General features: G+C 39.5%; 1 protein-coding gene across 1 annotated transcript; it reads right to left on the bottom strand.

The window, feature by feature from the left end:
- Positions 1 to 1,380: 1,380 nt before the first annotated feature.
- Positions 1,381 to 23,825, bottom strand: LOC135461820 (uncharacterized). The gene is made up of 4 exons (XM_064739066.1): positions 23,573 to 23,825; positions 11,125 to 11,166; positions 5,641 to 5,831; positions 1,381 to 2,318 (listed from the first exon to the last, which is right to left on the bottom strand). Exons 1-4 carry the CDS (start codon positions 23,646 to 23,648, stop codon positions 2,241 to 2,243), a joined length of 387 nt encoding a protein of 128 aa, XP_064595136.1. The 5' UTR covers positions 23,649 to 23,825; the 3' UTR covers positions 1,381 to 2,240.
- Between the last annotated feature and the right edge of the window lie 4,006 nt (positions 23,826 to 27,831).

Raw genomic sequence — 27,831 nt, 5'->3', positions numbered from 1 at the left:
TCGTGTAAACTTTCCATTTTATTGACAAATTTCAAAGTTTCCCAAGGTAATTAACTCCTATTAAGTACGAAGCCGCGGTGAGGTTTATATCTGTCAAACGATTAAGAGGCCCTGGGAATAATTTGTCAAATGAGAATGGAAATTGAGTCACCACTCCTTGTAGAAACTCCCTCGCATTTTCCCTTCTTTAGCTATTTACTTGTGCATCTGGTTAACATAAGGTTTACTATAAATAAAAGTACTACCGTTATCGCAGTAATGCAATGTAACGTTTTTTCGTGTCCATTCGATATTTAGATACTGTATGCCCTTATCATTTAGGGAGTCCTCCATCGTAATCAACCCATATACTGGCAGCTATTATCGTTCGGCCGGATGCAGATGAGGTGTGGGTGGTAGATGTTCCTAACTAACTTACAGCCCGGGCATTTTGTTCATCTTAATGTGCGTGGGGGGAGAGTTAAGTCACACAATTACCCACCCACAGTGTTGTCAAGTGACAGTTATACTCTGGCAGGCTCTTCTCAAGTTTCGGTATCGTCTCTTGTGTAACTTCCCATGCACACAATGGCCTTCGTAAGTTAAACACTCATTAAGTAAGGGAGACTACTCTCAGTGCGAAGCCAAGACATCATTTTGAATGAACTCTCCGTTCTATTTCTATCTGATATATGCTGTTGAAGACGATCATTGCATCTATCGGCAAGTTGCCTCAGACACGGTGGAGCGATGACGTGACGCCAACAGCCATCTGATGGCTGATGGGGTTGATGATGAATTGCCATAAATAAATTATGTGGTGGGTGTCCGTATGAGGGCAGAGGTGGGAGACTCTCTCGTTAGCGCTAGGTGGCTACGCTTATCAGATTCTTGACCAGTAGGGTCGCGTGTTTGAATCCATCTCTCGACTGGCAGTGGTTTTGTCCGGTTTTCTACCCCCACAAACCTCACGGGGGACATACAAGTGAAAAATTCGTCAATCTGGTGTTACCAACCACTAAACCAATCAAGTAATGTTCAAGTAATGAAGTCATAAAGATGTTGTCACCAAATTGCATGGTAAAATTTCCAACATCATGCAATTCTTTGGGTTCTGTTTACGAAAGAAAGCTAATTAATATTTGTAACGAAATACATGAAAACAGAAGATCCGACTGGCTAATTTGTATAAAGCGTAGCCCTCTGGCCATCCTAATATACTAGACCGGATTTATTTTTCTACTTATATATTTGTGTTTTACGCTATATTCAAGAATATTTCACTTATACGATGGCGGCGAGTATTGTGGTGGAAGGAAACACAAGATCAGATGCAACATTGTTGCTGTCATGTTGTCCCTTAAGTAATTGCGGCACAAAAGCAAAATTTTAAATCTGGTAAATTGTCTTTATTTGCATTATTTTTTTTTCAGAGGAAAAATATATCAGAATTATTTTCAAACAGATCTGAACAATATCTAAGCTGGGTATCAAGCAAGGATGACTGCTTATTCTTGTACGCCTTGACACGTAAACACAGCTTACTAACTTTCAAGACTAAAGAAGCACAACTCCATAGATAGGCTGTAAATACGCACATACACTAAGTAGCCAAATCTGTACACCTAATATAAACAGGTGTACATAAAATGTAAGGTCCTCAGTATTAACGGATATAATTTACCCAAGCCTTTCATAAAAGTTAACTCTATCATGATTTGGACCGAGATGAAAATGTAGTTACACAAAAGATACAAAACAAAAGAAAACATATAATCTTGTGCTATATACTGTACATATATAGATAAAACTTCTATCTTAACTTAGAATTATTTTGTTGTCCGATACTAACGATATGTTAAGCGGTTTCTTACGCATAGAGCGTAGTAATAATTTGCTGGCTTATTCCACTTATGTGATAGCAGTTTCTCACGTATAATTTCCGTTAAAATGTGTGAAAGAAAGAGCAAACTGCTGACAGTAACTGTGCGTTTCATACGAAACAGCTGAATGTGAAAACTAGAAATTCAGTTGCAATCTATTAACACGTATGTGTCTTTACTTCAGAATTGTAATACTGGAAGCTGTTTTTTTTTTTAAAAGCAAAAGTTAAAACAAGTATAGGCTGATAAATTGACAACAGTATTTGCAAGTAATCCTCCGCATAAAACAGCTGTTCAATCCAACTCTGCCAGTTATTTCCATGGGGGCATCAACAGCCTTTTCAGCCAATGAAATACATTGGAACAGCTGTTGCGAGCTCACCAATCGTCCTCCGCCACAGCGTCATCGCGGAGAGCTAATCCGCTCGCCTGATTGGTTAACCATTGTTTGAGTGCCTGCAAATGTAATAGAACGCAGGAGGAATAGTTATTTGTCAGCTATGAATAGGTGTAATCAGTATTTTCATAAGAACATACATCATGCAACATTTATTTATTTATTTGATTGGTGTTTTACGCCGTACACAAGAACATTGTGTACGGCAATATACAACGGCGGCCAGAATAATGGTTTCCACAGGTTGCTGGAAGACCTTCCCATGTAGGTCCGTAGAGTTAAACTTAAACTGACAGCGACAGAAAGCTGGCAAGCTCGGCCACGGAGGCCCCATACATCAATATAAATAAGGAATATAACTTTGTGTACCAATGAATATCAGTATGATAAATACTCTTCGAATGATAGGTGGATTGGAGAAACCTGTTTATTCCTTTTCTTACCAGTTCTCACAGGAATCAATGTTTACTGTATTCAAACTTTGCGATACAGTAACCCCTGTAAACCCTGCACTGACCATTGTACGAGAGACAATCTTGACGTCATTTATTTACAGGATTATGGCCTTGCCCTTTGGCGATCTCAGATAGGATCGCAACACAAACGTGTCTCTTAAAAGGTGTCCGGTCGGTCAACCTGATCACATCCTAGTCAGCAAACAATGGCAGATATATCAATTACAGTGTTTCTGAAAGCTTATCCAAGCAATCTTTCAGAAAAACACACAATCAGCCTTAGGACATTTGCATTAATGTTATAAGCTTCTTTTTTGTGTCATTAACTGTCCCCTCCCTCTCTTCTTTTTATGCGGTCGTAATTCCCATCTCGCCGCCTTTGTTTGATAGTATGCGAAACATTGCCCGTTTTCACAACCATGACGTCATTATCCATTCAGTTAGACTTCCAATGACATTCAAATGCAGTTCGCAAATGGGCATCTTATATGGTTTAAGACAGACCAGGTCGAAAGCAATATTGAGATAATTCCTTTTCTTTTCTTCCAATTGTCACTGAAGTGTCTTCATAGAAATAACTACAGAAGACTTTTTCTGATTGATTTTGAAAGAATTAATGTTGATAGACGCCATAAGAACTTTTAAGGTACTGTTATTTAGTGTTCTTTTTTGCTCTAAACTGTACCAGTCTGGAGAGACAAGGTGTTTGAAAAAGGCATTTTCTCAGTAATACCCACAATTCCGTGGAATTCCCTGCACACACTGTTAATCGGCTTGCGTGTCTGGTAGAAGAGCTGGCCTCAAGGTATTACCTAGACTAGCATACATATACTCTAACTTCTAAGCCAATATAGGGTAACGGGATTTTTCTTTCCACTCATTTCATTTAAGCTCCTTTATCTAGTCATCTATATTTCAGGACAAAATGATTGCACTGACCTTTATACATTCTGAAAGCCTCAATAGACATATGATATTAACGCAAATTTGCGATTGTTTTTCACCAAACCCAAATTATTACTCGGAAATACAGAAATACACTTTATAGTGATGTATGTGTGTTTATCGATTCTGCTGAGATACCCTCGATATCGAAAATTGCGCGTTGTATTTATGCAAGGCAAGAGTATCGACTAAAAAGAAAACGGTAACTTAGATGGGAACTGTTAAAGTAACACAGCAGGACATCGCATAAAATTACAATATTTCGAGGTATAATTTTCAAATTTTGTACTGAAGCAAGAGCAAGTCCCACTTTTGGAATACCTTTAAGAAAATCATCGAGGTGCCTACATTCTCATTATGTCTACAAGGAGTTGTTTCCTGAGGCAATATTTGATTATGGCACCTCTGTTATTAAAACTGCCCGCAAATAAAAGCATGACTGTTGACCTGTCGTATAAATGGGGCGCGCGAAAAAACCAATCACTGAAACTAAAAAATATTATATATTTTTGCGGGAACCTATTTATTGTATACTTTATTTATTGATTTAATTGGTGTTTCACGCCATACTCAAGAATATACTCAAGGACATACCAGCAGTATGGATATTTTATTATATACTTTTCCTACATGTATACACATATAAAATGTTATTGCACACAACCAGCGCTTCAACAATCAGTCTGGAGATACACAATCCCGTTAATGGGACTCATTGAGTTTTACTGTCATAAAACGCAAAAGAGTTTTTCCTAAACGAGCTTGAAATATAATAGTACGGCAACTTCAAGTAGTGCCTGTTTGAATTCTTCTGTCACGTGATTCCCTACTTTAAATAATGACATGAGACAGACGTGGTTGTACGAAATATGAGCACAGTTCACCGGTGTCAGATGTAGTTGTCACTCCTTAGACTGAATTGTAACTTACTATATGTTACATAAAGCTTATACCCAACCTGTTCATCCAATCGAATTCTGGTTTTTGTATCACGAGAAATGGAATTATTCACACATATGTGTTTTGAAACGACGATGTAGATTGGTTCTACGTATTAGCCATTCCCAGAGAAGCTATTCGGCGGGCTGTAAGCGCGAGGTACTTCAGGTCTAGTAAGCGACCAAAGGTAAGGCCCGTAGTGTATATCTGTATGCTGGTGGTTTGACGTCATACCCAACAGTTTAGTCCTATATTGTCTACTAGATACGATTTAAGTGGGTATCAGCAATTTTTCAACTTTCCTTATGTCAAATAAGACAGAATCTGAAATCTACATAAACGTAGACGGTAGGCTGTTCAATAATTTCAAAATCAGCCAAGACAAGATCAATCTACTGAATGTAAAAGGATGCATCACAGAGAGTAAAACCGCAGAAGCGACCGCAGTGTGATAGTTGGGAAATGGTCACACATAACTGGTGAAATACGGTCTCTCGTCAGTTTAGCTTAGTTAAGGTTTAATTGTAACTGTTAATGTAAATGTGTGAACAGTTAAAAATCACCCCCCCCCCCTCCACCCAGCACCATGGAATAAGCAAAATTAGTTAAAGACAAAAAATATATGTAGTGATGTTAAAAGCAATATATTACTGTCATTGGTCTACAAGACGCTTCGACACGCATGGACGCGCTGTATTTGAATGGAAAGGAATGGTGGCAAATTTGCTAATTTTATTTTTACATTGTAAGATTCATAATCGTCACCACTTTAACGGAGGCGTTCAAGGGATTGCCTTGGATTGCCTTTGCTTTCCCGTCTTATACTTTGGATATTTTCTAGTGGAGCAATATGTGTGACTCTGTTTTAACCCTATCGTTAAGGAAATTGACATAGATCTATTGAAGACCAGTAAGAATTTCACGAACTCCGGGTGGTTTAAACCGTACAATGTCGCGTGTAATCATGTTTTGAAAATCACATTTCGTTATGAAGCGTGTAAAAAATGTTGACCTTTATATGACAGTCGAATGTGACACTCACCAAGTCGAATAAAACCTCTTGGATTTTCTTTTCAGTTGATAGAACGTCGGAGTTTGGGTCGGGAATGCGTCCTGCATTCGTCAGACCCGCCGGATTCAACTCATCCTTATACCGCTGGAAATCTCGAAGGCGCTTGAAGAATATGCTGTTTTGTAACGTGGGTTCGAGGGGCGGTGATCGTTTGCCGTTACCTGAGTAAGATAAATCAGGGAGCATTGTTTTAATACGCATATTTCATACTTTATCTGATGACTGAATGAAGTGAATCTCGACTGTGTGTTTCAAAAACACAATTATATCACACATCTGTTGAAGAGCAAATATCAATAAACCCAACGCAACCATGTGAACTTCTGATTGAATTTCCCCGGGCGTGTTGCCAAATTTCCGGTTCCTAGACAAACCGGATGAACGCACATTGATACAAATGAAACGGTACAAATATTCCATGTATTTGTTCTCACCCTCTCCTCGGTACTATCGTATTTACCAAAATATACCCTTTTATTATCCAGTGCATGGGGAACCTTTCCAGCCTAAAGTAATTTGGGTGAAAGTTGTGTATTCCATTGTTTATTTTTGCCTTTGTGATGGCGTTATGTGGCCAAACTGGTAAAGCTGTGTACTAATCGCCATTGCGCGGTATAAGTTATCCCACGGTTTACACCTATCCAGTAGGCTTCCAAGCTGAAAGCCTACTACAAGCAAAACATCTTCTGTACATCGTTTCCGCTTTAGGCAACAGAGCATTTCATATATTAGTATTTTTTACATTTGTGTTTTTATCTTGTGTATTTAAATACAAATACCTTCTCGCCTATAATCTAGTAATTACTAACTAATTTATTGTAATCGGACGTTGCCCGTATGGTTTATGTATTTCACGTAAATAATCGCAAACATGACAATATTCTGAATCTGTCTTTCAGCCCAGTCTGTGCACAGGGAAATTGTGTTCGTGAAGCTTTGGGTGTACCGAGGTCTTGAAACTGCCAGACTTCCCTTCGTTCTGCGAATAAAGGCCTGTCCGTTTTTAGGGAAGAAAACAACGTAGACCTTTAACTGGAAATCAACAGATACTTTTGTTGTAACGTGTCATGCAATTGTTTTTCTTTCTGCAATTTCGCACGCACGTCAAAAATGAACAAAACCGCAGCAGAAGGCGTTATTTCGAAACCTGCTCATTTATGCAAATAAAGTGTATTCAGAGCTTGTTTTACGAAACGAATTTTTGTTACGAGATGGCTGATCTGGTCATTATGGACGTCTAATTAACCAGTGAAAAGTCTCTTGAGAAAGAAGGTTTGGGTTAACAAGCCCTTGTCGTTTAAGTTAACGTTAGGACAATAAATCCAAACCTAAAATAGACAAGTTCCCTATGGTCCATGAGCGGGGGTGGGGGGTGGGGGGGGGGGGGTCTGGGGCAAAGAGGTTAGCGTGCCAGAGCGGCGAATTGACTCGGGAGTTTCTCACCAATGCAGCGGCTGTGATGAAGGTCTGGTAGCAAACTACAAATTGTCTTGGGTCTCCTACTGCCATAATGCTGACCGCCGTCGAATAAGTGAAATATTCTTGAGTTCCGCGTAAAATACCAATCAGATATAAATAAATAAATATACTGTCAATGTGCATTATGGTTTTGAACATTGTCCCGATGGTAGCGTGAGATTTTTCTAGGATGGAAAATAATTCTAGGAATGATTCTGTTAATGACTGGAGGAGGTTGGGGCGGGGGGAGGGGCATTTTTACAATGCTCTCGCGTTTTACATTTTTTTCGTTTAATCGATACTCTTAACAATTAGCAAATTCTGTGCTGTGCAATTACCAAAGCATCAACGCTATTGTTCTACATCGAGAAGGTCTGACAAGGTCATGCTAGACATTACGCTACTGGTGCAAAATGTAAATTGGGCTTTGTTGCTACAGTTGTAAAAGCACAGAAGAGAAGAAAAATGTTGCCTGCCATTGTATATCTTATCAATAGGGATTTCCAGTGAAACCTGAACCAAAAAATAAGCCTATTTACTGCTTACAGCATTATCCATATTATATCTTTAGGGGTCATTTCTAAAAATAATCGAAATTCATACCTGAGCCACGTATTTTGGCAATTACACGTAAACTATTTTTAAAACTGCTCAAGGTCAACTGTATTTTAAATCAATGAAAACAACGACAAAAAATATCTGGTCTGGCGAACGTGGGTACTGAAGCGATAGTTTCACTTACAGCAGGAAAGGCAATAGCCTGAAACATGAGACAATCACAGCGTATTGATTAATGTATAATCAATAAGCTGTGTTCGTGCATGTAGTTCAACCTGTCTGATCAATAACTTTGAGCGTGTTGTTTTGTTGTCTTGTGTTACATCAATCCCCGATATGGCGCGCAACAGATTAAATAGCGCTTTATGTTGAATATCAGTAATATTTGTAAAAGGGGGACTAATATAACAGATTTCATTTATGCCAATTAGTTTTACAGCAAGGGATCCAATTAGACGTGTTGTAATGATAACTGTGGCAATCGTATTGGATGAGTGCAGAAAATGGACTGTGAACGCTTGTTTGTAAATCGTAACGCTTGTTCTTACATTACTAGAAAATGTAGATCTTTGTTCTCTGAATGCTTGTTTTAGCATGCATAAAGAAAACGACGTGAAGGTTTTATCTGTTGCAAACAATTACCAACCTACATTAAACCTCGGATTAAGAATACAAACAAAATCTCAGCTAAAACGTATAACGTTATACAAAAGAGTTGGCAACACGCTGAATTGTTTACGAAGTTGCTAACCTGACGTATATGTTTAATACGATAGGGTACATTCTTCTCTTATTTATATAACTCAACCACCCAGGCCCATAGTGATTGGAAATGAGAGATGGATACCCGTGGAAAAAAATCCACGACGTCAAAAAAATTTGACAGCCTACTACTGCATGGAAACGTTTTTGTGAGAAAAAAAATCACCCGGACTGTTTCTGTCTGCAATCCCAGAAGAGTTCCTCGTGACAGAAATAATAAATTCGAAACCGCCAGAGAATTGAAAGTTTCTTCCCTCAAATAGTCACGAAAGCATTTCAAATGTAGGGAATGCGAATGGCACGGGTAGAGAGTAGGCGTGAAAAAAGAACAACAATCTATTTATGCATCTGAACTCTAATTAGGCAGAGCAGAATGGATGATAGCTACAATGTCCTCGTTAACAGGCCATGTGACGGATTGACATTTACCAGGTCTTCACACTGCAATATTTCACAGATTCCAACAAAATACCAACTGACAAGACTCCCTTAAAAACAACGGCGACTTGAGCTTAGATATCCTTAATTCGACGATTTTTCCAACTTTCGTTTTAAAAAAAAACCCTTAACCGGCACACAACAAGATTGGCTTCAAGTTATTTACCGAATCAGAGTTACCGTTCCTTGGGCAATCAGTTAAGGAAAACATCTTTGAGGATAGCCTTGAATACAATTATACCTTTAAAGTGGTTGTGTTACAAATATAGCCGGTTTTATTTCTTGTTGTTTAAGTTCAGAATAAGCCCTTTGTTTAAACAGGAGTTCTTCTTCATGTCTTTAAGCAGTCGAAACAAATATGAACACTGCTTTTGATTTTGGGATTATTTCGTCAATTTTTGATCTCATAACTTCAAAAGCTCGAAGTGTCAAGATCCATAAGTCATCACTGTAATGTACCACTTTAAATTGCTTTTTGTAAGCAATTAAAATCAATTTAAAAAAGGGTAAAGAATTCCGTGCCGTCATTGCACTCTGACCCAGGGCATGATCATAAACATGCAGATGCCTTTTTCACTTCGAAGTTCATTTCGAAATACCAGATCAGATCAGTTTTTTCTTGGAAATTTGTTTTACATAACATTCGACCTATCAGTAGAATGAGGTAACGTAAAAATGTTTTTCAGCATTATTTAGTGTTTATCATAATGTAAATCTCGCTCTAAACAATGACCTTACTTCAAATTGTGGGCCAGGACTCTAGTACGGAAAAATCACCAGAAATATTTGTGTTCGTCAACAAGGTTTTGCAAGATGGTTTCTAGGACAGCCTATAATCGCCACAACATTGTCTCCTATTTTTATACTGTTTGACAAAAACATTAGGAGGCGTGTAAAGTTGAAGGCGTAAATGAGGGCAGATACGAGGAGCAAACAAACCTCCTCAAATATAAGGGCAGGTATTTACTGTCCAAATGAATTCCATTGGCGTTTGGCAGACTGCAGTGTTCAATTTGGTTTCTTTTTTGTGTGACATAAAGGTAGCTGTGTATTTTACACCAACATGTGACTATGAATGTGGGAATTAAAGATCTGGCCACAAGGGGCATTATCTCGTTAAAACTAGAATCTTACACCTGGTCACGGTGGAAATAAGTTCTACTCCGTTGAAGCGGTTGGGTTTTCATCAAGTATTACATTTTTTTCATTTCATCGTAGTCAACAAATACCGTTCAGGTGGAAGTAATATTCAAACAAGACTCTTAGATAAAATTTTACAGAGATCATATCATTTATTTATGTGCATATTTGATTAGGTTTCTACGCTGTTCTGAAGAGCATGTCAAAAGTCTTGCATATATGCCCAGGAAACCAGCCCAACCCTGTGTGGAAAGCCTCTCACCTCGTTATCGAGTATTAATCCCACAAATGTCAGCCAATCTATCAGCCAGTCGCTCCCTATACTGACTATTGTAGCTTACTTATCCGAAATAATACATGTTCATAAATGGTAAATAATGAAGTGAAGAGTTAACAAATCAAAATATTTTGATTGGACAAGGTGCAGGTACAGATGGAGAGCATCTGTTACTAATGATCTTGTGAGCGACAAGTCGTAATAGGTAGCAACAACTAAATATGGTTGTAGCAGGTGACTGAAAACCCTCCTGACAAATAGATTCAACGGGAGCTAGATTCGAACCTACGACCTAAGTGGTCATAAAATAGCGAGCTTTCCAGACAATCGATTTGAAAGTTCAATCCGAATCTTTTGGTCCCGTACATGTATGAAAGACGTAGTCTCTCAATAAAATCTCTAAAAAATTAGCGTAAAACAGAACTGCTATTAAGACAAGCTAAATTTTGATAAATTAGCGAACAAATTCGGGTGTATCTACTACAAATAAGAAATTTCATTTTAAACATCGTGTGATTTGAGTAACATCTTAAGGAATATGCATGAATCACATTACCGCTTTTAAAACAAAATGTAGAATAAATAGTTGATTTGTCTTCTTATATGAGCTAACAAAGTTTTAACTTACATTTAAATGCTAATTAAAACACACAGGAAATCCACCACCTAAAGGTTATTCAGTAAAAGTAGACTCAGTATATTGTCATTACTCCTTAGTGTAAGTAAGCCTGTGGTCTTGCCTACGGAGGCCTTAGTTAATTGCAATAGAGACTCTTGCCGTAGATCACCTAGGGGTTGGACTTACGCTGCCCACTACTTACCTCCTAAACAAGCGTGGATGGCCCATGATCCTTTGCATCTACCTGTTAAAAGAAAGAAACACGTCACTCTCGCTGGCTGATTGACAGGTCTTGGCGAAAGTAATATAATGGCAAACAAAAGGTGCCAAATGAAACATGAACAATTCATGACAAGGCGACAAGAGGTCGACTAAGCTGACAGCGAATCTTTGAGAAGGTTCGCTTAACAAGCTGCACTAAAACTCTCTTTGCCATTGCACCGTATGCCAACATATCCATCACATCTCTTTGGAGCTTTAAGAAGTATTTTGACCTCAGAAGAGAAGAGCACCGTCTTATTCTTTAAAGTGAAAGGAAGACATTATGTGTTGACTTAAAATGAATGCTTTTGCCAAAGAGAAAGTCTCTTGAGACTGATTAACAACGGGTAGAGTCCTGATTCCATTCACTTCACACAAGATCGGGGACTTCTGAAGCCCAACTCAAATTACACGATGCCGCGCGGGTGCTAAACGCACAGTCTCGTTCGCAACTGAGCGAGTTCAACAAAAACGAAATGCATGGAACTTTTAAACGATTATAGCCGAAAATTTACAGAATTTATTCCGCTTGTAATCGACTTCTTGTAGTCGATAAGTCCATACTTCAAAATGATAATGGAAATTATATGTTATATTATATATATATATAATATATATTATATCCTGCCGGATACACTGTCATCTATCATATATTAAAACATGTAATAATTGTATATGCATTCTGCTTCCTTTTTCCGCGCAATGGCGACTCAGGTCCCAGCTGGACTGACCATTGTTCTCTTGTAACCCATGAGTAATACGTTTCCAGTTTGCCCATAAATCGCCACCTCGAAGGTTGGAATGAACAATAGACTGCACACCCTTGATCGAATGATTTTCCCCGGGAAACGAAGCCCATTGGCTGTAACGGCTTTAACATGCACAGTTTCTTTTTCTTACAGCAAAATGTCCACTTTTGCCTGCACTTGGGCTAACTAATTAAAGTAATTTATACCTAATGTTGTATCACAGGTATTTGTAAGTTGTTTCAAACATTAGACGTTCATGTACACGTCACAAATGGGCACAAGTATAATTGCACACAGTTATGGAGCTTAACGGTGAAGAAATAAGCAGGCCATTTGCATGTGTCAGAAAGAGTCTTTTGCTTGCTCTAGAGTCTAAGAAACATCAGCTAGTGACAGATTAAGTCAGAAAGCCACAAGGGGATGGGTCTTAAGCTAGAAAGTTATCTTCTTTGTGATTTATGTTTGTTTTATTGCCAGGTCTGTCGTTAACACTTATTTGTTTTTACGTAATTCCATAACAGTATTTGGTTCAAAATGACTTTACTTCATGGGTGTAAAAGCATATGCTTGATTGGTTGAGCCCCCAAGGCCGCCTTAATATTCTATATATTCGGGCAATATGACGTCTTAATAGAAGCTGTGACCTGCGTACATCTACTTTGTACTAATTCAGAGTATTTCAAACACAGACAACACGAATGTCTTGAAAAAGCCCAGCCCACCCCACATTTTCATTGAAAATAAAGTTTTATCAAAACAAAATCGTGAGTCTGAGCATAGGATGTTTGTCATTCATCGGGTGTCACTTAAAGGGAACAAGAGTAAATTGTCCGGCGCTAATCTATGTATCAGTCCTTTGGTTCATTACTGTTAAGTGGCGAACAGCCAGACACAATCCTGCATTGATGGAAACCCTACATTATCCGTCACCAAAACACAACCATACACAAGTTGCATTGCGCTGGTTCTCAGCTATGTCATGCGTTAAAGGAAACCCAATAACCACAGCATGTACCATGGTTAAATATCATGCAAAATGAATGAAGTGCAGTCATAACACAGTGGGCCTGTAATGGGTTTCATAAACGACGCCATTATTGCTGTTTGCGGTGAAGTTAATGGAAAGTTAAACTGCCAACATGCTTTTTTAGATTCTGTTGTAAGGAAGAGGGAGTTCTAGGCTGATGTTACAGAGTGACCCTCGGGCAGTTATATTAGAGAAGGTCAACACCCGTCAATTAGTAATGTCTTAAGCAAACCACCAAAACCATCCAACATGGATTCCGCCTTATCTGACCTTTGGACACGCAATATGGACCGCATTTTTGGGAGACTCCGGGGTCGTGCTGTTCGTGCTATTCCCTCAACCTCGCCCCGCCATGCAACCCCTCCGCCAACATGCGTCATATGTGTCCTTGTCAAAATCATTTACTGCATGTAATTTTGGCTTTAACAAAGGGGTCGTTCCTATCATGAGCACGAATGACAGATTTCTTTTGTTCATGACAAGCTATACATATTTGGTATAACTACCGCAGTTAAGACAGAGCGACGACTGGAAAACCTGTTCCTGAATATTTTATGAATGAGCTCATAGTATAGACCAAGACTATTACATATGGTATATAGCGAGTTACGTAACACCTAGTGGCTGCAACCCAAGGCTATACGATAACACGTAACACGGAATAAGTCACGATCTGTCCTTTTGCCATCAGCAGCTGAAGTGTGACGTCAGCAAATGGGACCTGGCAAATGGGAACGCTGTAATCACGCTCCCCAGATTGTGACATGGTCGTAATTCACAATGGATGGTCGCAATGTAAATCCCCTGAGGGGGTCGAGTATCGGTTCTCTCGATCACAGGGCTTCATGGGAAAACATGTCTTCATACAACGCCACCTTTTAAGAAAGTGTGCAAGGTATGTCACGTTTTGGGTTAAGCAGTGTCTTTAAGGATCATGAAGATGATATAACTGGACATAATGACCCCATGTGTAAGCTCTGCATTAAGACAGGTCATTAATAACGTGAAACCCATAATTCGTACCCTTCAACTTAGAAAAGATGACTAATTAGAAGTCCACGCCGTTATATTGAAATTACTACGGTTTTTACTGTTCGCTAATTTCAAGCTTCTACAACCTTCAAAATGCAAAAGGTAGAGAACCGAACTCAGCAGTAAGATTATTGCGTATATACCGTAACCTTTGCCACTCTGCGATTTTTGACGGGTTGGGCGGCCACATGTTATCACGAAACAAATTTGCATGCTGCTGGCAAAGGACACAATATTAAAGTGCAACGGCAGTTAATCATTGCATTGCAAAAGATGTGAATTTTTTCCTGGTACAGTTACTTATGGAGAGATGGTTTTAGAATAAAACCGTAACTGATCTGAGGTAAACTGACAAGAGACCGTATTCCACCGGTTACATGTGACTATTCGCCCAATTTGCAATATAAACATCTAACCACATACAGTATGCCCTACACTTCAAAAAGCCTTGTTACGTGGGAAGGTCTGACAGCGAGCTGCGGATGGTCGTGGGCTTACGCCGGGTTCTGCCAGCTTTCTCCCACCATAATGCTGGCCGCCGTCGTATAAGTGAGATTTTCTTGAGTACGGCGTAAAACACTAATCACATATATAAATAAATGAAATAGCCTTGTCATAAGCCAAATGCAGTCCTAGTGAAGTATAAATCCAAACATGAAAGGATATGCCCAAGACACCAGGTATGACACTCCGTAAACAGAATAGTGACACTTGTCGCCCAGTGTTCAGCTTAACACATTGTGCCTAGCGCCAAGCTAGTGGAGATGTTAACGTCTCAGATATAACCTTACTCTGGATTAAAACAAATACTAACACTGGCTTGCAATTCTGAACCATCTAATGAACCATCCATTTAAAACCAAAGGAAACTCTAAGGTGAAGTATATGTCGATGAAAGAGCATTAATATTTCGATTACTTTTTTTTAGACATTTTTCAACCCAGTAAAATGCGTTTCAAAGTTCTGATTCTAGGGTGGCCTTTCCTGGCAACATTGGCACCAGTGATGTCAAATCATGTTTTTACGACTTAACTTACATAAACTGCTAGACTTCATGACTAAAATGCGTCTATAGAGATTTTCGAATACATTCGCTGAATGTATCTTGAAACAAGCTATTTTAAACCAAAAATATGGATATGTCTTCACTGATACCCTCTGGTTCAGTACGGACCAGCGTTGAGTCTGATGTTTTTAAACCATTTCACACGGTTGGAAAAATTCCAAAATAATAAATCGAACTATTGTATCGGGCAGTTTTTAGTGGTTAAAAGCCAAAAACTATTAAAACTACTCCAAGGCCTGATCTACGGTTGTTCAACGTAAGAAAATTGATTTCAACACTGAATACTATATAACTGTAAGTATACTTTCTCCACCTGTAGTGTTTTCTTTACCCTTTTTAATATGCGCATGTTACAGAAATGTTAGCGTAGGCTTTATTTTACTGGAGAAAGACCTTCTTCTTGCACACGTTTTGTTTATACGTCTTACCGTGCAAGGTGACCGAGCTGTATGTTGTTTATATTTGAATATCAAGATTTTCAAGAAATCTGTTACTGCTACTATACTATATACTTCTCTCAAAAATTAATCTGTTGATTTTAACAGAAAGTCTGTTGTATGAGTGATGATTATAACATAATAGTGTATCATATTTAACATGGTATTCTATGAACAGAATCTACAGATTCTTTATGTTGAATTAATAGAATATGTGTGTCATATTTGACAGAACAACCTGTTGCAATAGCAGAATACTTTCTAGCATCACGCAGACAAAAGACTTTCTGTTAAAATATAAAAGATTAATTTTTGACTGAATGGTGGTGTTCTGAAGAATTCTTCTCCAAACAGTATAAGGAGCTGCTTTTCCGGCCTGCAAGAAGACAGCTGACTGTCAGAAAAGGCACGAGTAGGGATATAGGTAAACTGCATTGAAGAGACAGTCATTGAACGCAAACAAAAAGGTGGTATAGTGGCTTATGTAATAAGTTCATTGCATAGAACAGGCAATTACACGCTGTGTTGCGTTAACAAAAATGATAGTACATTGTCAGTGTTATATACGTGCATTGCCTAGAGGAGACACTCATACAAACCCAATAAAAAGGTGTTATTTGCCTACTGGCTAATGTTATGCGTGTGTTGCATGGAGGAGGCAATTATAGACCGCCAATAAACAGCCAGTATACTGGTCAGTGTTGTGTACATGTATGTGCATTTCGTGGATGAAGGATTCATAGAACACCAATAAAACGATGGAAGATGTTGTACGTGCATTACGTGGATGAGGGAGTCATAGAATGCCAATAAAACAATGGAAAATGTTGTACGTGCATTGCATAGAAGAGAGAGTCATAGAACGTCAGTGGAACGGTAGTATACTGGATAATGTTATAAGTGCATTGTATGGAAGAGGGAGTCATAGAACGCCAACTAAACGGTAGTATTCTGACTAATGTTACACGTGCATTACGTGGATGAGGCAGTCATAGAACGCTAATAAAACGATGGCAAATGTTGCACGTGCATTGCGTGGATGAGGGAGTCATAGAACGCCAATAAAACGATGGAAGATGTTGTACGTGCATTGCGTGGACGAGGGAGTCATAGAACGCCAATAAAACGATGGCAAATGTTGTACGTGCATTGTGTGGATGAGGGAGATATAGAACGCCAATAAAACGATGGAAGATGTTGTACGTGCATTACATGGATGAGACAGTCATAGAACGTCAGTAAAACGGTACTATACTGGCTAGTGCTATACGTGCATTGTAAGGAAGAAGCAATCATGGCACGCCAATTGAACGGTGGTATAGTAGTTAATATTATACCTCCGCTGCATGAAAGAGGCAATCATGGCACGCCAACAAGACTATGGTATACCGACCATATGAAAGAGGCAGTTATTGAAGGTTAAAACTGTGGAATACAGCATGGTTAGAGATTATACATGCCTCGTCTTTTGAAGACCTTTTTGCACTGCTTCAATTCTATTTATCTGTAAATAAAACATCTCGCTTTTCCATGTTGATTGTGGTGCCAGAGTTGATGAAGGTGTCCATCTTGTGCCTTACGTGTTGGTCGGTTATTGTTTTGCATTGTTTTAATGTTATTTCATGTAATGGCAACACAATATTTGGAGTAATTCTAGACCAGTGACGTCTAATAAATAGCAAATAAGACCGTGCACTTTTTAATTTAATTCCGCTGAAGCCATGATGCAAGAGGAATGGGTGCGTAATTTGCTTGTATTTAAGCATTTACATGAACAATTAGCATAAAATCCTAACTGAGAGAAACTGACTAGAGATCGTATTTCAGCGGTTACGTCATTTATCAATTATCACACAATTGTCACACTATCGGTTTTACAGCCCACGCTGTGACTCTTTTCGTATATCACAAAGAACGGAACCTTTGTCGTCAGTATAAGCAAAAACAACTCCCAGTTACGAATATAATTAAAGGCGGACAGGGTCTGTCAGCAACCTGCGGATGGTCGTGGGTTTCCCCCTGGGCTCTGCCCGGTTTCCACTCACCATAATGCTGGCCGCCGTCGTATAAGTGAAATATTCTTGAGTACGCCGTAAAACACCAATCAAATAAATAAATAAATAAGGACGTACAGCATAGAGTAAGACGAGAGCAACGACGACAGTGTGATAGCTGGGAAATGGTCACACGTAACTGGTGAAATACAGCCTGTTGTCAGTTTATTTGTCAGGGTTTTATTTTAACCGTTCATGTAAATGTATAAATAGTAGCAATTTACACGCCCCCTAGCATCACGGCCAAAACAGAATTAGGTAAAAAAATGCAGTGATTTTCACTGCAATTTAACATATTCAACAGATGTTAACTGACGTCACAGGTCTCGAATAACTCAAAATGCTGTGTTGTTATCACATTTAACCTAAAGTCACATTCAAACAATGCAAAGAGACCAGGAGATCAGATATCAAGTGGCCTTATACAGTGTAGAGTACGAACAGTAAAGTCGCCGCAGGTGTCTCAAACCATTGCAAGGCTTCCGGAATTCCCTTAAAGGGCATACCAGCACTTCCTTCGTATAAGAACGCATACTGGCAAATAAACATGGAGGTGTAGTATACATTTATTTTCCACACAAGTTGTGTCAACATTAATAATCAAATGATCCAATTTAATTACCATGGGATCTCGATTCAAGAACGAATTCGCATTATTTCCTAGGAAATAGGTTGGAAGGAGTTTATATGTTTTATATTAGTGCATTACGCAAGATATTTTCACTTACATGTGTCCGTTGGTTTTATATGTTGCTTGATTGTTGATAAAGGCCATACTTTCATATTTCTCAATTTTATGATGGCGGTCAGTAATATGGGTGGAGGAAACCGCAGTGCAAGTGTGACATCATCGACTTTTGGCAGTTAGGCAGCTAACTGACAAACTTCCTCACTCGTAACGTAGGCCTTACAAAGTTGTGCGCCATATGGGTGGAAGACAAGTGGTCTCCAACTAATCATGTTTGAGAGCTGTGTTCACCTTATTGAATATTTAGCATAATTGCAATTGCTACAGGGGAGATTTTAATTTCAGTTTGCTGTCATTGAGGAACCAGCTTTTCAGAATGAGAATATCTTAGAAGGGGCTCACCGACTAACAAAAAGTATCATTCTATCCTTTACCACTGCCAAAATTCAAACACGAAAATCACAAGTGAACAATAAAAATCCACATGAACAGCACTGAACAGTTAAAATTGGGAAATACTTATTTCAGGAGCCTTTACCCTTTTAATAGAATTACATTTTAACTTCCGGAAATGTGCGCTCCTCTTTATATACCGAATCAGATATAGGGCAAAAGTTCCGTTTTGTTGTAAAATGAAATTTCTTAGACAGTGGTGTCATGCTTGTTTTTGAGTCGATTGCGTGAAACATCTGGTGCATGTTGAAGTTGCAAACATTTGACTCCACAGTTAAGGTATTGTCAACAGTGGCATATGATGTACAAAGTATATATTAAATGAAACTGTGAACGTCATATAAAGCCATAAAATATGGGGGCAGTGAGATGGGCTGCAGAATAAATAGGAATTTGGGGAAGTCACACCTTTCTATTTGCAGACTTTCAATTCTTTTGACAAAAAGCGCTGTGATTATTCGTGGCTATGCTCTTGGGAGAACAGGTGCCCGCGCTGTAGCCCCGAGTCCCATTAGCCGTGTTTGCATGTCGGCATCCTGGGAGACATCGCGGAAGAATCTTAGCGGCCAAAGCTGATAACAGACTCTGCTATCCTGAGCAGGCACTTAAGTCAAATCCTTTCCATCTTAAAACTCTAACAACCTGCCCTGGGTTCTTACAGTAGGTAAATTCGCGGAAATTCGCAGAAATCCCATCGAAACTTACGAATTCAGGGGCTTAAGAGCAAAACTAATACAGACCAAAATCAATCCGTGATCTGTTATTGATTTATCTATTCAGCCGAGACGCAACGCCATCACTCCCACATGTCGATGAGTAAACCGAAACCATTTATCGCGATATTACCGCTGTCTTCAAGACTCTTGTATCAAAATGGTTTAAGAATTTCGCCTCTCATCTAAGGTTACATAATGATCCTTATGTGTGATGGATAACAAATTAACTAGGCAAAAATCGTACTGAGCTATTAAAAAGCTCTACCAAAATTATAAAAAAACGAAAATTTTTTCTAAGAGAAACATGTTAATCTGAGCTCAAATCAGACCAATACTCTAATGTTTTCATGAGTTATCTTAAACACTATAACTGACTGTGATCTTGAATATTTACTGAGAGAATTGTGACTTATAAATGTCAACCATTAATATCAAATATTAACCAAACCATGTCACGTGCAACACACATGAAGCTTATTTTAAAAGTATAAAAGGCTGAGGACAAATTTAGATGAAAAAGTTTTTCCCTTAAGAGAAAAGAAAAAGTTTATAATGGAATTACATTTTATCTTCAGGAAATGTGCGCTCTTCTTCATATACCGAACCAGATATAAGACAAAAGTTCCGTTTCGTTGTAATATGAAATATCTCAGACGGAGGTGTTGTTTATGGAAATACATATTACCTTCGGCAAATTTGCTCATTACTTATACCGAACCAGCAGGCAAATTGTAGATCAATATATTTCATGTTGTTAGTAGCACAAAAGCCGATAAGTGATAACAGAACGGTTTGAGACGTGAATATCCACAATAAAAAAGAGGTCGGTGTTCTGTAGCTTACACAAATCCGATCTAGATTTCTATAGTCTTTATCCGTGTCTAGCTCGAAGCAATCCTGAGCTGGAGTTCGATGGAAACTGTCTACGATGAGGCCGAGGATTTGACGTGTTAATCTAAAGTGTTGTCGCCAGAGCCTTCAAGGAACCAGCGCTATTTTAGGGTAGTTGCATCCTTTTGACTGAGTGGTTTTTATCATTCACCGAAAAGAAATTCATTTGGCCGCTATGTGTGGTCCGGAAGGATGGTTAATTAACTAATGTCACTGGGTTTGCTTCATATTGGTCTTAAGGAGAGTGCAGTGTTCTGAGAACTTTAACACAAAGGTACAGTGACATATGGGGAAGTGGAACAAAGTTCATTTCCGCCTTTGTCCTGCATTAGATAAGAAAAAGTGGGCACTGGTGAGTAGTAACAAGGTCATTAGAACATATTGGCGTTGTTGTTGGGTTGCCCACACTTGTGCTGAAAAATGTGTGCAGCATGAATATTGAAAATATAGTTTGACACTACGATTTTAAAATCCATTTGGGGAATAAGGTAATCACAAATATCTGTTACAGAAGCTATCTCCCATCCCCACCCACACCTATACTCATGACCCACCCATCCCAACACCCATGACGATCCCACTTTTATCACATGACCCACTAACTCCTTTCCCCATGAGCCATCCACTCCTGCCTCATGACCCACTCGTACCTACGCCCATGACCCTCCCACTTCTATCCCCATGAGCCACCCACTCCTATCTCATGACCCACCCGTCCCTACACCCATGACCCTCCCACTTCTATCCCCGTGACCCACCCACTCCTATCTCATGACCCACACGTCCCTACACCCATGACCCTCCCATTTCTATCCCCATTACCCACCCACTCCTATCTCATGACCCACTCGTCCCTACACCCATACCCTCCCATTTCTATCCCCATGACCCACCCCCTCCAATCCCATGACCCACTCGTCCCTACACCCATGACCCTCCCACTTCTATCCCATGACCCGCCCACTCCTATCTCATGACCCACTCGTCCCTAAACCCATGACTCTATCTCCATAGCCCACCCCCTCCTTTCTAAAGACCCACCCTTCCCTACACCACTGACCCTCCCACTTCTAACCCAATGACGCGCCTAATCCTTTCCGATGACCCACCATTTCCTATCCCCATGATCCACTTGTCCCTAAACCCATGACCCTCCCACTTCTATCCCCATAACCCATCCCCTCCTTTCTAATGACTCACCCCCCCCCCCCCCCCCACACACACACACACTTCCCTACGCCAATGACCCATCTACTCCTATCCAATGACCCCCTCAATTCCTATCCCCATGATACACGTACCCCCATCTCTCATGACCCATAACTATGTAGACTGAGAAACGCGCTTCTGGGAACACAGGGACGATCATTTCAGTAATGGCTAATGCAGTTTTTGTATTGATGCATCGCACGCCTGGTTCACTTTGATCATCCTCATATCTCTAGGTTTTGTGATAGCCTTGCTTTCCATATGATCCTTGGCATACTTTCTGCAAGTTTTATTTTAATTATTAATGATCAATGTGCTTCAATGACAGACAAATTTGTCGCAAAGGCTCATTTTATGCCGCATGGAATTTAACCTTTTGCGCACTTCGCATCATTGCCTTCAAACAACAAATGTTCGTTGTGGTATTCTGGCATTATTTATTAGAATATTTTAGCTGAAGGTACTATTATTTTTTAACAGTTGAACGGTATATGTGGTAAACAGTTCTATCACTCTTAGCAACGTATAGAACTATAAACTATTGCCATAACGAAACGAGCGAAACTCTCTGTTACAGGGAAACAGTTGACTGCTCTGTTGAAACAATACAACTCCAAAAGGTGTTGCAGATATAGGTTTACCTGTAGTTTCAATGCTAAGCTAATACTATCAACTAAATATCAGTACAGTCCTAATAGCACCATGGCTTTCCTCTATAAAAAATGCGTCAATGCAAAACGCGTTCAAGCTCATATTCATAATTCATATACAAATATCCAATTATCATTTACTTTCATTCAATATGGTTTAAGCTGTATGTTGGGGTAAGTTAGCGAGACATTTCTGCGCAGCAAAAAAAATAAAAAAAAGCACAACGAAATAAGAACCCATTCCACATATTTGATATTTTACTTAACTGAAATATTTAGAAATGTACCACAATGTGATCATAACAGATTTGTGTTACCATAGCTTTGTTAAGACTTCGTAGTTCCTAGGATGCAGATAAAATGAACCGAGAGGGAAAAGTGTGCATGCTGATCAAGAGAGGGAGAGAGAGGTTGTGATTTTGGAGAATTCTGAGCAACTGTCCCCATCAACGAGTTACTGTTTGCAGTTTTCCGAATACTTCACTCGGCTTCCTTTGTACTAAATAGCCTCAATGTATGAAACGGCGTTTCAAGCAAACGACTTCCACGGTGTTCTTAAAGGTAAAAGACGGACGTTTCTAACTGAAAACTTTACAGAGCCACAGATGAATATTAAAGACTTGCAAAGAACGTCAAACAAGAGCAGCCCCGACAGTGTAATAGTCGCAATTGATCTCTTGTACTCGGTCAAATGTTTTTATTAGTAAATGTTTATGTAGATACTTAAATCGTGTCAAACTACACACCCCCAATCACCTTGATATGAATTGGTGGAACAAGGTTTCGGCCAAAATCAGCCTATGTGAGAATGAAAAATATGGGAACTAAATGATATTTATAATTGAGAAAAACGATAAAAAAGTTATACTGCAATGTTAGGATTGTAAGTCATCAATATAATCAACAGAATAGGTAATGGTTTGGTTCAGCAGCCCGGATTGGAATAATATTACACGATTAACATTAGTGAACCAGGTGAAGACGGGCAGATCAAGTGTGACATAGTCAAAATGAAGACAAATCTTTTTCAATCGATATACCACGCTCCTCTTTAATAGCAAGTACAGACAAAACTTAAACAGAGAGACTAGCGGTGTTAGCAGGATACAAATTGTGAAGCTAAACTTTGAAGTTCCATACAAGAGTCATTAAAATACAGAATTCTGCCCAAGTTAAAGCACAGGCACATTTACTTAGCTTGGTGTTGTCGTAATGTAATGTTCAAATAAAGAAATAAGTTATTTTATTTTCCGTTAGATCCGTGACAAAACAAAGCTCAAAGCGGTAAAAATAAACTATCTTAACCTTCAGGTCCAACATGAAAAGAACTTATTTTACCTTTTGCTAGGTCAACGATTACAAAAAAAAATCATCTACATGAATAAAGTTAAACTGTGTAAAAAATATGTCATCTTACCTTCTGTGAGGTCAGCAGAGAAGCATAAATACAGAGTTGATGTGACAGCAAGCCACCATATGTACTGGTGTTCCATTGTTTAGCAGACGGCCCAAAACGTCCGACACACTAGTGCGGCTGAAACGAAAATTCCAGAGTTTACAACTTTCCTTGTCCACAGTTTCCCTGAGAAATGAGCCGGAATTTAAAATACTCTTGATGTTCCCACGGAATTCCTTCCTTCCTTCGAGGGCCGCGCCCACTTCGGCTGAGCCTGTAGTGCCAAGTCTTTAGTGGTCCACGTGTGGAAACATGACGATTAGAAGCCCACGAGTCGAGGAAAGTCTATTGTTAGTTTCCTAAAAGGGGGAGTCAATCATCTGTCAGATCAGGAAGGTGCCACTAAAGCGAACGTCAAATGGAACAGCCCAAATCAACGAAGGTACAATGGCAATAAACTCAAATATTGATCAGTGATGAGGTCAGCCTGTAGTAATGCTACTGATGCCACAGCCCGACATATAACGACTGGTCAGTGCTCATACCATGCTTCATGTATGCACAAATCAAACGGTAGTTGGTCACCAAAGATCGTGCATTTCCTACTAAAGGTTAAATGGGTTTTGATGACGTCTGCTCTTCCAGTTTTGTAGTGCGCCCAAGATGATTTTCACGAATCACGTAGGCAAAGGACGAGTCAACAGAAAGGCTCGCTGCAGTACATGCAACCGTTCCGATCGGAGACGGGTGTGAGCACTTTTAATACAGAATTCTACCTGTAGTCTACCAGCACGGGGCAGCTTATCTCCACCCTAAACAAATCAGTCGTCTTCCGCAGGCGAGACTCTTACGAAAAAAAGCATCTTATATCTCATCAGCGTAATCCTTTTTCATACATGCCTGGAGGAAAGCAAACATTTCCAGACATCTGTCAGCTGTACCTTTGTAACCAACTTCATCCTTACGGATATTTTATCAGGATTTGCTACAAGCGTAAAGAGTTGCAACTCAGACGACAACATCTATTCTCTATTCTCCAAAAATGAATATCAAATTAAATATTGCACACGATGCTCCTGTTTTGCCCGCACGAAGCCACAGGGATATTATTGAGAATAGATACACGGCGATTGGAGTAGTTTTTGTCTGGCTCTTAGGCTCAATAAATTTGTAACGCAGAGTAAATGAGTGCAGAGATTCAGTAAACGGAATATCCGGACAGGACGGCAGGAAGGAAATTACTGGCTAATAGAAAAATACATTGATGTTCTCAGCTAATGAAGTTATTGGTCCGTTAATATTGAAAGATAGAAGATAAGGTAGTATCACACTGCGCCGTATACGAAAAGGTGTGAACACAAGAAAAATGTGGTAAGACCGAGCTATAGTGATAGAAAAAAAAGCCTAAAGAGTAATCTTACAAGCGCTTCCAGAAACAAACCAGAGATTGACAACCGTCGATTGCAGTGAACTATAGCGCTGCCGAAAAACTAACGGACTGGTAAAAATAATGGCGTACGATGTTTCTTAAACGGCAAATAACGATGATGATTTTGAAGTCGTGTTTATACTGTTATGCACCATCCAGATGCAGGATTAACTGCATTTCCGTCAGTCGTATATCTACAATCAACCTTGGTAAAGTTTCAGCGCTCCTCTTTCTCACGCAGTGCGCACCATCCGATTATTGTCGTTGTGATAGCATATAATTAAATATTGTGTTACCAACTAGGGATCAAATCTAATTTCAAATGATGAATATAAATGAGTTGTGGAAGATTCTTCTAAATATGGACGATTTTGAAACAAATATAGTACCCCATAAAACATCAAAAAGGTATTTAGGCTTTAGGTGATGAGATTAAATCCGTAAAGGAGGGTCTGTTAGCAATGGATGCATGGGTTGGATGAAAAATTCCTCAGCAAGATTTTATCCCGGACGTCCGTAAAAATTTGAAAAGAAAAAAATGCTTTATTTCTTTATTTCACTGGTGTTTTACGACGTACTCAAGAATATTTCCCTTATACGACGGCGACCAGCATTATGGTGGTGGAAACCGGGCAGAGCCCGGGGGAAACCCACGACCATCCGCAGGTTGCTGAAAGACCTTCCCACTTACACCATAATATAAGCATATAATACAAATATACAAAAATACATAATACTATGACGTTGGAATAGACACTGTCGCACGATTCCTTCCCAATTTCGTACATCATATGTTTTTTTTTAGCTCTTTGGTGGTTTGTGTTAATCGACGTTTTGAGAATTGGCCTTGCAATCATTGACTTGGAACGTCTATATAGGTTGATGGCTTCTACACGAATGTTTGATTCGACGAACAGATTCACAAGAGCCTGTTTTGTGTACAGGCGCAACACAATTCATTTGGATTTTCGGATCACAGCTGGATTTACAGAATTTACCCTGCATGTTATATTCATGACACTTTGTAAAATTTGTAACAGAGCATTGCCAGTTATTTCCACATTGCGATGTGCACATAGACATGCCGCCAATGCCCTTTCTTAAAGGATACATGAAACGCTTAAGTTTATTTCTTAATACGGAGTATATAATGTAAGGTAACATATTTAAGTAAAAACAAAAGCTTCTCAGTTTTCTTCTTGGGGAGAAAACATGACTTTAAACTACACCTTTCCTAAGGCCTCAGCAGTCAGTCAGGAAACTCAGTAGCCTGCTGTGGTGATGGCAACAGTGATAGCTGTCAAAGCAACTTTGTTGTGAGGATAGCCAGAAATAGGGTGCATGTTCATCGGTGACATCATTCCCGAATATGTACACCAAAAAGTATATGAGTAGTGGGTCGGTAATGTTCAACTAGATATTTATTGCAGTAAATTTATACGAACATTTCGTGTCCATAAGTGGTAATCATCCGCTACATGTGTACTTGTGGTATCGCCCTGACATGGATGAAGTACATGTATTGCCGATGCTGTGTTAAACACCAAGCATTCATTCTGTTTTCGGTATGCATATACAAAATATCCAACAGATTGTAAACCGTGTCAACATTTGTCTCTGAAAATGACTTTCTAGAATATAAAATATGTTTTCTACTTTTGTGAACACACACATATCTCATTTACAAGTGAATACTTGCCCAGAATTCGCTTCGGATAGATACGAAAATTCTCAAGAAAGAACCGTTCATTGACTGATGCCTATATGCTCAGCGTTTTCTTATGCGATCCCAATGTGTGTCTGCGTGTGCGGTTTCAGTATGCGGTCCCAATGTGCTGTCTAAAATATGCGACCCTAATGTGCTGTCTAAATGTGCGATCCTTATGTACTGTCGCAATGTGCTGGGAAGTGTGCTGCCTCATCGTGTTGTCCCAATGTACTGTCTCAATGTGCGACCCAGTGTGCTGTCTCTATGTGCGTTCCCTATGTGCTGTCTCATTGTTCGATCCTAATGTGCTGTCGCAATGTACGACGATCCTAATGTGCTGTCTCAATGTGTTGTCCCAATGTCCTGTCTCAATGTGTTATCACAATGTGCTGTCTCAATGTGCGTTCCCGATGTGCCGTCTCAATGTGCGATCCCAGTGTGCTGTCTCAATGTATTGTCCCAATGTGCTGCCTCAGTGTGCCATCCCAATATGTTATCTTAATGCGCTGTGGGGCCTCCTCTCCGGCCGTAAGTGGGAAGGCCTGCGGATGGTCGTGGGTTTCCTCCGGGCTCTGCCCGGTTTCCTTCCAAAATAATGCTGGCCGCCGTAGTGTAAGTGAAATATTCTTGAGTACGGCGTAAAACACCAATCAAATAAATAAACAAATAAAGAAATAAATGTGTTGTCCCAATGTGCTGTCTCAATATACAATCCCTATGTCAGGTCTCAATGAGCGGTCTCAAATGTGTGGTCTCCCTGTCCTATCTCAATCTGCATTCCGAATGTGCTGTCTCAATATGCAGCCTCAATGTGGAATTCTTATGCGATCCCCCATACACGTTCTCAGCGTGTTTTTCCTATGTGCGTGTCCCTATGTGCTGTCTCAGTGTTCTGTACCAGTGTGTAGTCCAAATGTGCGGTCACAATAGGTTGTGTTAACATGCGGCCCCGATGGCTCAGTTAGTAGAGCGTCAGCTTTGAGGGTGGTAGATTCAGGGTCATTCTTGAGTCAGGTAACAATATGCAGCTTCAGTGTGTGGTCCAAATGTACGATTCCCAAGTATTTTCTCAATGTGTTGCTTCAATGTGCGGTTCCAATTTTTGGTCCTAAGGTGCGGTCTCAAACGTGCTGTCTCAAATGT

Source organism: Liolophura sinensis, chromosome 1 (genome assembly GCF_032854445.1).
Source record: "Liolophura sinensis isolate JHLJ2023 chromosome 1, CUHK_Ljap_v2, whole genome shotgun sequence".
Classification (NCBI taxonomy): domain Eukaryota; kingdom Metazoa; phylum Mollusca; class Polyplacophora; order Chitonida; family Chitonidae; genus Liolophura; species Liolophura sinensis.
The sequence above is the reverse complement of the archived record's forward strand: the minus strand, read 5'-3'. Positions and strand labels throughout refer to the sequence as shown.

Bases quoted from the DNA above. Each gene is read 5' to 3' on its own strand.
- LOC135461820 (XM_064739066.1), bottom strand. From the start codon at position 23,648: ATGGAACACCAGTACATATGGTGGCTTGCTGTCACATCAACTCTGTAT. The intron at 11,167-23,572 runs GTAAGATGACAT...TTCTTTTAACAG, and splicing joins CTCTGCTGACCTCACAGAAG to GTAGATGCAAAGGATCATGG. The intron at 2,319-5,640 runs GTGAGTGTCACA...TTACATTTGCAG, and splicing joins AAGAGGTTTTATTCGACTTG to GCACTCAAACAATGGTTAAC.